At 42.4% G+C, this 13,632-nt stretch overlaps 1 protein-coding gene across 5 annotated transcripts; it reads right to left on the bottom strand.

Annotated features, from left to right (window-relative positions):
* Positions 1 to 152: 152 nt before the first annotated feature.
* LOC121923970 (zinc finger protein 345-like) lies at positions 153 to 12,579 on the bottom strand. Of its 5 annotated transcripts, none has more exons than XM_042454949.1 (4): positions 12,372 to 12,579; positions 7,232 to 7,355; positions 5,352 to 5,444; positions 153 to 4,227 (listed from the first exon to the last, which is right to left on the bottom strand). In XM_042454949.1, exons 2-4 carry the CDS (start codon positions 7,317 to 7,319, stop codon positions 2,330 to 2,332), a joined length of 2,079 nt encoding a protein of 692 aa, XP_042310883.1. In that variant the 5' UTR covers positions 7,320 to 7,355; positions 12,372 to 12,579; the 3' UTR covers positions 153 to 2,329. The 5 variants fall into 5 exon arrangements, with proteins under 5 accessions (XP_042310883.1, XP_042310886.1, XP_042310888.1 ...); XM_042454952.1 differs by lacking the exon at positions 12,372 to 12,579 and adding an exon at positions 10,500 to 10,588; XM_042454954.1 differs by lacking the exon at positions 12,372 to 12,579 and adding an exon at positions 6,270 to 6,407 and having other exon boundaries at positions 7,232 to 7,299.
* Positions 12,580 to 13,632: the final 1,053 nt, after the last annotated feature.

Here is a 13,632-nt window from a genome sequence, read left to right as displayed (position 1 = left end):
TGTACTTGTATATTTGTATATTTGAAGGGATGTCATATTGAGGATGGAGCAAGCTTGTTTTCTGCTGCTCTGGAGACTTGGGCCCAGAGCAATGGATTCAAACTACAGGAAAAGAGATTCCACCTCAATATTAGAAATAACTTCCTGACAGTTAGAGCTGTTCAACGGTGGACCATGCTCCCTTGGAGTGGTGGAGTCTCCCTCCTTGGAGGTTTTTAAACAGAGGCTGGATGGCCATCTGTTGGGAGTACTTTGTGTTCCTGAACAGCAGGGGTTTAGACTGAATGGTCGTTGGGGTCACCTCCAACTCTGTGGTTGTACTCTGGGCTTAGAAAACAAATAGAAGAAACAAAATCTAGAGCTATTACAAAATATGTTACAGTTCACCCATTTTCTTGCCAGGAATTATGTAGGCAAGGATTGCAACTGATTTTAATTGGTGGGATGACTCAGTTGGTGGTTTGATTTGACTGCATAGGTACTGACTTATCAGTCAGCAGATAAAAAAATAGATGGAATAAACATCAAATACTTATAAAAGCTGACAATGGCAAGCAACATTAGAAAAGGCATTTCCCTCTTGTGTGGGATAATAGCTCATGTCATCACCTTGACAGTTCTTGTTCCTACAACATGTGTTGCTCCTGGCAGCTGCAGGATAAAGGGATGTCAAACTCTTAAGCCTCACTTCCTAAGGACCAAAACTCTGACAGAACCTCTGTCCTACCCCATGCTATAAGGATTAGAATATTTGCTTCTTCATTTTCAACATTAAATATGAATTTTCAAGGATGTGGAATTCTACATCCAAACTGAATACTTTCCAGGTAGAATACAAGCATTTGTCCTGGCTATAAACAGTGGTCCAGAGAATATACATACAATCCTAGTTATAAAAAGTGGTTGTTCATCATGAACCTATTCCCTGTTCACTGGAATTCTGAAAGATTTCTCTGACACCAAGGAGGCTGGAAATGTGCTCTTAAAAAAACACCAAGAAATGCTTTTGTTCCAGATCCAGCATCATTGTCATGCAGAACATACACATATAGAGAATTCTGGGTTATCATCACTGACTCACACAAAATGTGGAAGCTTATCTGTTTGCAGGAGTTGTCCCATGTCTGAGAACATCAGACACAAAACAAAACAGTTGTTGCTGATTCTGGGACTGACTAGTTTACTGCACGGTTGCTGTTTCTGTCTGTGTCACATGGAGATGCAAGAAATTGGGTCAATCCAGGGCAAATGAATGTGTGGGTTGTCTTCCCTGCAGGGTTGCTTGTGGCCTTCTTTTTTCTTTGTTTTCCCTCTTCCCACTATTTATGGACTACTCCTCCATGCACATGCTCCTGTGGCTCAAGGAATGGGAAGTACATCTTGGGCTCTAGAGCCTCACTTCTGTATAATGGAAATGATATCAGTCTACTTTACTGGTCTAATCTGCACTTCAGAAATAATGCAAATTGACACTGCTTTAACTGCCATGACTCCATGCTATGGGATTCTGGGGTTTGTAGTCTGTTATGGCACTAAAACTCTCTTGACAAAGAAACTAAAATTCTCACAAAACCACAAATCCCAGAATTCCATTGCACTGTGCATTATTTCTGCAGTGCAGATTGGACTTCTGTTGTGGGGAATGGAAGCCATCAGAAGAATCTCTTTATGGATTAAATGGTAAAACATTTTACAGTGTTAGACAGGTAATGATTTTGTAATTAATTTATTCCCTCCCAAAGCTTGGAGAAAGTCCCTTGTGATGGTGGTTTTACTATTCACAGAATCCCTGAGCCTGCATGGACAAAAAGCTTACACATTGTAAACCGCTTAGGGAGTTCATAAGTGCACTGATAAGCGGTATAGAAATGTACTTGCTATTGTTTGCTATACAAAGGTACAATTCCTCACCTCTAGGCTGCCTGGAAGATGCTAGGAACTGTAATCTAGAAAATCTTTCTAAAATATATTTGTGATGCATAAGCACCCTGTAACCATCAGCAATCTGCTTCCTTCCTTCACCCATGCAACTTCTACTGCTTAATTCTCCCTCACCTCAGCTCCTAAAAATAAGATCCATGCTGACACACAACTCACTCCTGATCCACAGTAGTTCTCCCTTTTGTGAGAATTTTTGGCCCCAGGGTATTCATACTTTTTAGCAGCTGCAGCAGCAGCAATACCCAGATATAGATCAGGAAACTGTGGATGGCAGAAAGGAAGAGGTTCCCCTGTCATCTTACCACAAGAGAATGGAGGGGTGTCTGGCACTTCCAAAGAGCGTAAGAGAGCCATTTAACAAGAGGATGAGCTTGGCACCAGCTTTCAGTCAAGGAAAGTGAGTAGCAAGGGGTACTGTAGAGGGTGGTTGGGTCCAGTTTTTGGCAGGATCCGTCAAATCCTCAGGCTCCTGCCCAAGGGCATTTTCCCCCACGGTCCTCCATGCATCACCAGGAGACTTGGCTGTCCACTGGAAAGGGCCGGTTGCATCCAAGGTGGATGGCCAGACTTCTTGCTGCTCCATCACAGGCCTCCTTTCTCCTTCCCCTTCCTCCCACCAGTTGGCATTTGTGGTTGGCAGTAAAGCACTGTCTTGATCTTTATCATTCTGTCGCTGGTCTTGGCCCTGAGTGGGGATGGCATGGGCACGTTGGTGCCGGTTGCGGTGGGAGCTACGCCCAAAACATTTCCCACAGTAGGCACAAGGGAAGGGCTTCTCTCCTGTGTGTGAGAGCTGGTGGCGGTCAAAGTGTGAGCTCCAGGCAAAGCCCTTGCCACAGACATCGCACTGATAGGGCTTCTCACCACGATGCAGTCGGCGATGGCGCTCCAGCACAGCTGTGGCACTAAAACCTTTCCCACATTCAGGACATCGGTGAGGCTTGGCCTCAGAGTCATGAAGGCATCGGTGTGTGGCCAGCGTAGTGCCTAAGGTAAAGCTCTTGCCACACTCTCCACAACTGTGGGGGCGAGCTCCAGTGAGGACCCGTTGGTGGTGCCCCAAGTGGGACCTCATAGCAAACCCTTGGCTGCAATTCCCACACGTGCAGGATTTCTCCCCAGCATGGATTTGCTTATGTCTCTCCAAGTGGACGCTCCACTCAAAGTTTTTGTCACCATCAGAATGCTGGTCAGGCTTCCCACCAGTGTGAGTGAGCTTGTGCTTGGCCAAGGAAGCAGGATTTCCAAAACCTAGGGCACATTCTGAGCAGGAGTAAGTCCTGTCTTTATTGTGAGCAGTGCGCTGGTGCTTGAGGAGGGTGGAGCACCAGCTAAATTGGCGACCACATTCTGAGCACTGGTATGGCTTCTCGCCCATGTGAACACATTGGTGTTTGAGTAGTTTAGAATGCAGGCTGAAGCCTTTCCAACACAGGGTGCACCGGTGATAGGGCTGCCCTGTCTCATTCTCCTTGATCATGTCCTCATGCCCCAGAGGGGTCTGGGTGCTCTTGTGTTTAAACCGATGAGGTTGGGTGATGTGATTGACTCGCTTGCCACAGTCCACACACTTTGAGGGGGGTGCTTCTTCAGGCAGAGCCGATGTTGTGTGAGTCCGCATGTGGCGGTCTAAGTGCGAGCTCCATGCAAAGGCCCGGTCGCACTCATGGCACTTGTACGGTTTCTCCCCTGTGTGAATCCGTCGGTGCCGCTCAAGGTGGGAGCTCCAAGCAAAGCTTTTCCCACAGTCCACACACTCATGGGGTTTCTCCCCAGCATGACTCTTGCGATGCCGCTCCAGAGCTGTTGGATCACTGAAGCACTTACCGCACTCAGGGCAACGGTTGGGTTTTTCACCACTCGGCGCATGAAGCCGCTGGTGGGTCAGCAGGGTGGAGCTGACACTGAAACTTTTCCCACAGTCCAGGCATTGATATGGCCGTTCCCCTGTATGGGTTCTCTGATGGATAGTCAGGTCTGAACGCTGAATGAAACTCTTCCCACATTCTTCACACTCGTAGGGTTTCTCTCCTGTGTGGATCTTCTGGTGTTTCATCAAGGCAGACTTGTGGCTGAAGGTTTTGCCACATCTATGGCAAATGTTGGGGTTTGAAGGTGGCAATGGAGGTGATAAAGGAGGAGAAAGTAGGGAACTCTCAGCCTGGGATTTGCTACTCACGGCTTCATCTATGGGAGTCTGGGAGGTTTCAGCAGCAGACTCTACCTCTTTGGAAACTTCTTGCACAGGATTCTCTTCCTCCATATCCTCATTTACTGTTGGAGTAACTGAGACACGAAGAAGAATTAGCCAGAGTTATGCAAATAGAATATTATTATCATTATTAAGATTTATTTATAAAGCACTATACATTTACACAGCGCTGTACATAAAATAAAATAAAGACCTGCCAGAGGCATATAATGTACAAAGAACAATAGAGATTAATATATATATTAAATTGGAAGCAATAAAATAAACATCACTGGTTAAAAACAGTTTAGGCTAACAACCATGTAGGGTCTGGGAATGCTTCCCTAAATATGCGTGGCTGAGTTTGTGAGATTCTTATCCTTCTCGTCCTTAAGCAATCTCCTACTTCAAGGTAAGAGAAGGGCTTGAAAATGTTTCTTTCCTTTCTCGACTAGAACTCCCAGAATCCCCCAGTCAGCTTGGACACTTGTAGTCATGCTGTCTGAAAATTGTAGTCCAAAATTTATCTTTTATAAAGAGGCATGGAATGTGTGCTGTAAATCAAGGATGGTCAGAATTCAGGACTGGAGGATTTTACTGTTGTGTTTTTGCTTTTGTTTTAAACTAGTAACCCAAGGTTTCTACCAACTGGAGTTGGATGCAAAACAACAGCTAAGTAGTGTAGCAAGATGCAAAATGGTGGCTCTAGCATCTCAACCAACCTCCTACTGTATCACAAGATCTATGTGGGAGGTGACCTGCAGATGGAAGTAGAAACTTGTATCTAAACCTCTCCTGCAAGTGTTTATGCAGCCAGAATCTCAGAAGACCTTTCTGACTTAAGGTGATCCCAAGGTGACCTATTATGGGGTTTTCTTGGCAACATTTGTTCAGAGTGGGTTTGCCATTGCCTTCCTCCATGGCTGACAAAGTGTGACTTCTCAAGGTCACCCAGTGGTTCTCCATGGCCAAGAGGGGATTCAAACCCTGGCCTTCAGAGTCATAGTCCAAAGCTCAAATCACTACCCACACTGGCTAATCCAAGGTCCTGAACCCTGTTCCCTAAAACAGTTCCAGTGCCTTGGACAGGGCCTTTAAAGTTTGGACTGAAGGAAATTCTTGAAGAAAATTCACTAGTCAAGCACAAACTAGGCTTCCTGGTGGCAGAACTTGGATAAATCCAAGAATGATCAACCTTTTGAGCAGACTCAGGACTCACCTGGAGGGAGGCTTCCTGGTGATTGTAGGTCAAATGTTGCTTCATTTCCTCTTTCTAATCGTGACAGCAAATCAGGCTTGGGCAGTGGAAATTCTTCTCAAAGAAAGAGAATGTAATGCAAAAGAACTGCTTAGTTCAAGTATGTAAGCTAAAACAAACAAAAGCAAGTATCTGCATTTCTAGAGATGCAATAGGTAGGCAGACTTTAGATCTGAATGACTTGATAAATTAACTAAGATCTGCTAAGCTAAGGTCCAATTGTTTAACAACAGAAGGAAGGAACTAACCCCCCCCCAAGCAATCTGGAAATAACTCAAGAATGGATGTCACTGTGAAAGGGCAGTAAAATCAGTTCTGGTACAAAAATTAACTATGTGCTGAACAGAGGCACACTGTTCTTAATTTTTGGGCATGCCTGCCCCATGGCCATACTAAATGGATGTATGTGTTCTGGAAGCTGTCATTAAATAGGTTTTTTAAAAAAACCCACTGTTCCTATCTCTGCTTTTATCTGGAAGCACTCCTCTTGATGTATGGAGATCATCTTTATTTTACTTGGTAGTCAGGAAACTGTACTCTGAACATGTTTGGGAATACCTCTCCCTATGCTAATCTGTTTGTTTCTGGGTGGTGAGAACTGATGGTCCCTCATCCACTATGGCCTAAATTGAATTCTGTTTGTTATTTCTAATTCTTCAGACTCCTTCAATGTTTAATTATTTATTCAGTGTACCATAGGAAAACTCAAGATGTCCTGCTAATAAGGAATCTAGACAGGCAGAGCTGTTACTTACATAAAGACTGGTTATGTATCCATCCTTGTGTGATTATTATACAAACTTAAGTTTTGAGGCTAAGAATGGAATTTGACATTCCAAAAGTCTTAATGCAAGGGTAGAAACTTTCAACATTTCTTACCATGGCTATATTAGCTATAGCTGCTGGAACTTGCAGACCAACATCTGGATGGCTGCATGGTTCCCACCCCTCTCTTAATGTGTTTTCTCTCTGTCTTTCTCCTTCACCCGGATCAAGTTCACAAGGTGAAAAGAGCTGCTGAGTGAAGGATTATGCATAAAATGAAAGCTTCCACACAAACAACAAGTTATGTGATGCAAGATGATCCCTTATCAATTAAGCCCTTTTTATTTTCTGGACAAATACAGACTACAGGTTAAGTGTCCCTTATTTGTAATTCTGAAATCTGAAATACTCCAAAATCCAAACTTGTCCACATAGGTGGCTGAGATAGCGACACTTTTGCTTTCTGGTGGTTCAGTTTACACAAACTTTGTTCCATGTACAAAATTATAAAAAATATTATGTATAAAATTATCTTCAGGTTATGTGCATAAGGTATATACAAATGACAGATGAATGTCATGTTTAGATTTGGGTCACATCTCCAAGATACCTCATTATGTATATGCAAATATTTCATAATCCAAAAAAATCTGAAATCCAAAACACTTCTGGTCCCAAACATTTTGGATATGGGAGAGACAGCCTCTATTATAATTTTTGGCATGCACACATATACACAAAGGGCAAGATTCTACATTATCTCTGTTCTACAGTGTCCCCCCCCCCCAAAAAAAAAGCCACTCCACATCCATAGCACAACTTATGCCTGTATGTGTCACCAAAAGGATTCTGGCTACAAAGTCATGTACGCAAAATGTATAACGAAATATAACCAAAAAACCAGAGTTTTTTCCCCTAAGACAGCATAAAGAGAGTCATCACTCCCTTGGGAACAGACACTATGAAGCTAGATAGCAACCTCTCCCCAGACATTTAAAGGATTAAATGAATACTGCAGAGATGAACTGAAGGTAGGTTTCCTAGACTCCCAATTAAAGAAAATAAATGGAGCCTACCAAGTGCCATCAGTGTCTCGTAGCTCTCCTGCATGACATCCCGATACAAGGCCCTCTGCCGTGGATCCATTAGCACAAATTGCTCCATTACAGCTGGCAGCCAGTGGTCTGTAGATCACAACCTCTGGAACAGCAAGCAACAGTCAAATCTCAGGTAAAGAAAGAGACTTGATATGTTCCCAGTAGTAAACCAATGTGTGGAGACCAGCATGGTGTGTAATGGTTTGAGTGTTGGTCTATGACAGGGGTTCCCACCCTAGGGTTCCCACATCCCCAAGGGGTGCAAGATGGAATTTCAAAAGGTGCAGCAAAAAGTAGATTGTGTCATCAGCCATCCAGAGGCAGACCTGCAGACTGCAGTCAAAAAGTAAGTTCCACACTTTGACAAAAACATTAATGAGACACAGAAGCAAAGAAAAGATTGAATTTTATGTTCACAGTTGGGACTGAATTTACTGTTTACATTTTTTTTCTAAATAAATTTGAATCAAATTGCTCAAACTGGATTTTCTTTTTATACACTGAGTAAAAAGCTTATTTTTTAAAGGCTCAGTTTGTTCCCCAACAATGTTGTATGCAGTTCAATTTGTGGTTGAAAAATTAGAAATTAGATTTCTTCATCTTCAGAAGTGATATTAGTTTTCCAGGGGTGCAAACATTAAACAAATATTTCCTAGGGGTGTGGGGCATAGAAGAGGCTGGGAACCAGTCATCTAGGATTTTGTGAGACCAGGGGTCCATTCACAGTACATGATTATAGTACTATTATTCTATTTAACTATCTTGGTTCAATCCTATGGAAACGTGGGATTTGTAGCCTAGTGAGATACTGGAGTGCTCTGGCTTAGAATAATAGTGCTTTAACTGGGCAGTGTGAATGAGCCCCAAGGTTTGAATCTCCAAATAGCAACTGTATGACCTTGGTCAAGTTAGAGCCTTAGAGAAAGGCAATGGCAAACCTTCTCTTAATGAATTCTGACAAGAAAACTCTACAAGGAGATTGCCATAAGTTTGAGTAGATGTGAAGGCATGCAACAGCAACAAAATCCGTGTACGTGTGCATGTAAGATTTTTTGATGGGTTACTTGATTTGATTGCTAGCTTTCTTGGCAGGAGATTGGCTAGAGGACAGATGTTATGAGCTGAGTGCCGATTTTGGTATATTTTGCAAAATTTAAATCACTGAAGCTTGAATGAAGTGCTATTGCACAGATAAAGCTAATGCACCAACTGTGCCTGTTCTCAGTGGCATCCCTGCCTGGAGTGACCCCCAATGTGAAGAGGTGCAGTGGGGATTTTGGGACGGGGCCAAAAGAGCACTCCCCCAACTTGCTGCCACAGTGCATAGAATGGCATCGCAGCAGCGAGGTGGGGGTGCACTCAGCCCTCTCAGAACCCCCTGGTCTTTTGAGTCCCATATGGCCATGACTGCATGGGATCTGGTTGTGTGGGCCCCAGAAGGTTTTACCTGGTGCAGTTCATCCACCCCCCACCCTACCACCCCAGTGATGCCTCAGCCTGTTCCTGGAGAAGTTGGATCTGCCCACAGTTGTGCATTCCTTGGTTACATCCCGTTTGGATTTCTCTAATGCGCTCTACATGGTGCTTCCTTTGAAAAGTGCTCAGAAACTTCAGTTGGCCCAAACAACTGCAGGGAGATTGTTAACTGGGACATACAAGTCTCTTGTTGCCACAGCTTAGCCTGCTTCCGAGCACAATTCAAAGTGCTGGTTTTGACCCATAAAGCCATATATGGCTTTGATCCAGGCTATTTGAAGGACCATATTTCCCTATACGAGTGCATTTTAAGATCATCATGGGAGGCCCTTCTCAGGCTTGTTTGATGGGAACAAGGGAGAAGGCCTTCTTGATGGCTGCTCCCTGGCTTTGGACCTCCCTCCCTCGAGAGGTCAAGATGGCCTCGTCCTTGCTCTCCTTCTGGCACCAGGTTAAAACATTTTTCTGCTGCCAGACCTTTACAGACTGTTGAGGTTGGACTCTTAATGCTGTGTGGTGCAGGTTTTGAAGCTTTTAAGGATCTTTAATTTTTTAAATTGTTTTAATGCATTTAATATTTTAAATTGTTTTACTTTCATTTAACTTTTGAAGTGTTTTTAATCTATATTGTTTTGAAATGTTGTTAGCCACCTTGAGTCCCATTATTGGGAGAAAGGAGGAATAAAAATGAATAAAATAAATAAACAGACAAATAATATCAGTGTAACAAGCATGTTTATGAAGTATAAAATATAAAGGTAGTAATGTATAAAACTGTATATATTGTGAAATGTTTTTGTAAACCCAAGGGCATAGGCACTGACTGATTCCAGGCATGAAGTTTATCTAATCATAAAAATAAAACAGTGAGGAAATATAAACAAATAAATGACTAGTATCAGATTGTTGATTCAATCAGATGAAAAGCAGCCAAGAACTATCAATCTCCAAATGTTATGTCACAGAGTAAAAGATTGCTAATCGGTAAAGATTGTTAATCGGATTGGATGATTCAATGCTGAGATTGGTATAAAACTGGTTTGGAAGAGGCAGAAGCTAGGTTGACTGAGTGTCAGCTTCAGATTCCCACATGGATATGGATGAGTATACAGCTCAGATGCTGATAACACTGTTTCTAACTGATAAGACCCAGATCATTTTGGTAAGAGAAAACCTCTGCTCTCAAATAGGCTAGATGTAATTCTTATCTAACTAGCTACACACAGTCAGCCTCCTCTGTATCCACAGATTCAAGCATCTACAGCTTCAAAATATCTTTAAAGTATATATAAATTCCAAAAAGCAAACCTTAATTTTGCCATTTTGTATAAGGGACACCATTTTACTATGCCATTGTATTTAATGGGAGTTGAGCATCCACAAATTTTGGTATCCACGGAGGGTCCTGGAATCAAACCACAGCGGATATCAAGGGCGCACTGTATATAAGTTGCAATGCCCACAGAAGACATTATCTTCTTTGTATGTTTTTGTGTTTCCTCCACAGATGTTATGTGTAATTTCTTCTATGTGTTAAGTACAGAGATGCTTGCTAGTAAAAATCAGAAAATATTTCCTCTATAGAGGATGACTACTATAGAAAAGCAAAATACTAAGGCTTAGTCCTTATGATGCCCAACCTGCAATGTAATGTCACGAATGTAATATGCCTAGACAATGAAAAATCTGTTTCTCTCTGATGGGTGTATATATTTGTATATCTATGACTGTATATAATAAACAACCTAAAAGAAACAGAAAGCCTACTCACTGTCCCATACCAAATATCCCGAGATTCCAATACTTAAGAGTGTTTAAGTGGAGTGTTGATGCTAATAAATAGAACAGAGTTAAAATGATACATAAGATAATGTTTAAAAAAACAGATCTATATGAAAAACATAACTTCACAACAATGTAAGAAGCAGTTAAAATATAATAATGACAATGAAAAAGTAGAAATAAATACAGCACACACTGTCTTTTTATGATTCTTGTCAAAAGACTTTCTGCAATGACCAGTTAAGATCAAAGGTCCTGGTATACAAAAAGGTCTTTTCCTGCTAATAGAAAAGAGCAGAGAGGGGATCATCCAGGTCTCTCTTTGGAGGAAATCCCACAGCCTGCAAGAAGGCTTTCCCTGGTGTCCTTATCAAATGTCTCTGTGATAGTGGTGGGATTGAGAGAATGCCATTCCCCAAAGACTTTAAAAATCAGGCTGACTCATATAGTGATATACAATATTTCAGATAGCACTTTGAATTGTGCCTGGAAAACAGTTACTCATATAAACAAATAGTTACTCTATATACTCATGTATAAGTTTAGAAATTTAGGTCAAAAAAATTGACCCTAAAAAACTGACTCGACTTATCCTTGGGTCAGTGTAAGTACTGCATCTTAACTCTTTTTTAAAAAGAAGGAATCTTCTCCTGGTGAAAAGCAAGAGTATAGTACGTGAAGCACTGACCCTTCTACTCTCTCACTCATCCAGCCTTAAGAGTAAACACAAAGAGTTACGTCTGCTGGAATTTTATAAGTTCTTTGGCATTTGCTTGGCTTCATCCTTTAAATCCTTTGCTATATGCCCCTAAATTTTACCCTTGACTTATTACGGGTCATAGCAAAATCCATAATTTTGGCCCCCAAATTTGCCCTTGACTTATACATTAGGTCAACTTATACTCGAGTATATATAAGGTATTTAAATGTTCCCATACTTATGCCTCAAGAATACGGGTTTTCCCTCTCTTTAGTGCTAGGACTCAGAAAGCCACATCTGTTGAACACTTTGCCACAATTTGTATCAGTCTCTTGTTTTAACAGCTGCAATGTGGCCAGAAATTCCACAAACCTTCCCTGTGAGACAGAAGCTCAACATTGAGGAAGACCTGCTGAATGTCTGCTTTCTGTTAAGGTAAGAAAAGCACCAGAGTACTGCCATTAAAAGACCCAGTAACCCTTTCTAGAAGCTGTCAAAAGCACCTGTAAGAAAAAGGAGTTAGCACCCCTCCACCAGAAATAAATACTACTGTACTATATGCATTTGGTCTGCAGAATGTTACAGTATTGTTAGCAACTAAATGCAGTGCATCAACAGCTTTTCTGGTAATGCTTGGCTTATTAATAACTCACAATAAAGCCATCCTATTTTAGGGACACAATCAATGTATAAGCAAAAACAAATGCTAAAAGAAATTGATGCTGGCAAATGAAATCCACTCAAATGCTAAAATAAACTGATGTTGAAAATGTAATCCACTCTATGGGTCTGTGACAGCTCATTCAGAAGTGACTTGAAGGCACACAATAACAACCCATCTCCAATATATCTCTTTATGTATATGCAAATATTCCAAAATCTAGGGGGGAAACAATCCCAAATCCCTTCTGGTCCCAAGCATTCTGGATAAGGGAGATTCAACCTGTTTGTGTGGGTTGTCCAAATTCCCCGGTCATGGTTAACAAGAGATTCATTTCCACCCCCCTTGCAGTCATGCCAATGGGAAAGAAAACCTCTCTTGTGTAAAACCTGAGCACAAAAAAAAGAGAAAGCTAATAAAATGTAATCTTTACAGAAGCAATTCCTCCTGTTGTTGCTGCTGCTGAAGGGCTGGAAGAAAGAACCCCTTTCCTCAGTTACCTGGGCTCTCTGGCTGCTGAGGGGTTTACGGCCGCAGTGCCAAGGAAACACACAAGCACACTTGCACACTGTCTCACACAGACCCACACAGATACACTCTTTTCCTCTCAGGCTTCCAGAGGAGGAGGACGACCTAGGAAGCTCAGCCTCCTGATCTCCTGAGTGGAAGGAAGGGATGCTGAGAGGGGCAAAGGAGGGCCTGCCATCCCTCAGCCACAGCCAGGGCCCTCTGGTGGTCTGGCTCCCATTAAAAACCAAACTTTCCTTTCTTTTCAGCATGCCTTCCTTCTGCAGGCGGCTCTTTCCATCCTAGCCGGTTTATAAGGCTGCATCTACGCTGCAGATTGTATTAACACCTGAGTTGATACTGTCCAGGATGTCTCTCTCCATGTATGGATGGAGTCAACATTGCAAAGTCTGAGCATGGTTTCACTTGCGTGGACGATCAGTGCTATGGCGCTAGAGCTGCTGCAGTCCTTTTGTGTCCCCTTTTTTTGTGTGGATAGGTGTGTCTATTGATCGTTTCCTATCTGTTTTAGTTTTCCGTGTTTGTTGACATATTATTATTATTATTATTATTATTATTATTATTAACCTTTATTTATAAAGCGCTGTAAATTTACACATAGACATAGGCAGGCTACAGACCACATAACCACGCCACCGCATCCAAATTGTGTGGTGCGGCTACGTGGAAACTGCGGTGGCATGAGCGCTGCCACGTGTGCATGTCTGGAAGGCCCACGGCAGTGACGTCACAGCTGTGCGCACTGTTTATATGGCGCCACACAGCTATGACGTCCTGACGACCTCCTAGGGTTGTGGGATGTCTAGAAACGGCGCCCCAGGGCAACCCTAGTACATCGCCAGGACATGCTAAAGGGCCCGTCTGTCCAGGGCCATATTTTGGTTAACACTGGAGTTGATACCGTCTGTGGTTCGTAGCAGTTCAACTGGAATATCATCTCTTCCTGGTGATTTCCTAATTTCTCCTATTGCAGCTCACCTTCTAGAATTTGGGGTTCACCTATTATCCTTCATCCGTCCACGTTTCATTCATTGTTTCGTCTCTATATAGATCTTTTGTGTATTGCAACCAACGTCTTTTTATTTCTTCTCAGTCTTGTTATATACAATATGTTCTGCATATAAGTTGAACAGGTAGGGTGATAAGATGCAGCCTTGTCTGACCCCTTTGCCAACTGGGAACCATTCTGTTTCTCTGTGTTCTGTTCTGACAGTAGCCTCTGGTCCTGAGCAC

Source organism: Sceloporus undulatus, chromosome 2 (assembly GCF_019175285.1).
Source record: "Sceloporus undulatus isolate JIND9_A2432 ecotype Alabama chromosome 2, SceUnd_v1.1, whole genome shotgun sequence".
Classification (NCBI taxonomy): domain Eukaryota; kingdom Metazoa; phylum Chordata; class Lepidosauria; order Squamata; family Phrynosomatidae; genus Sceloporus; species Sceloporus undulatus.
This window is presented reverse-complemented; position numbering and strand designations above follow the sequence as displayed.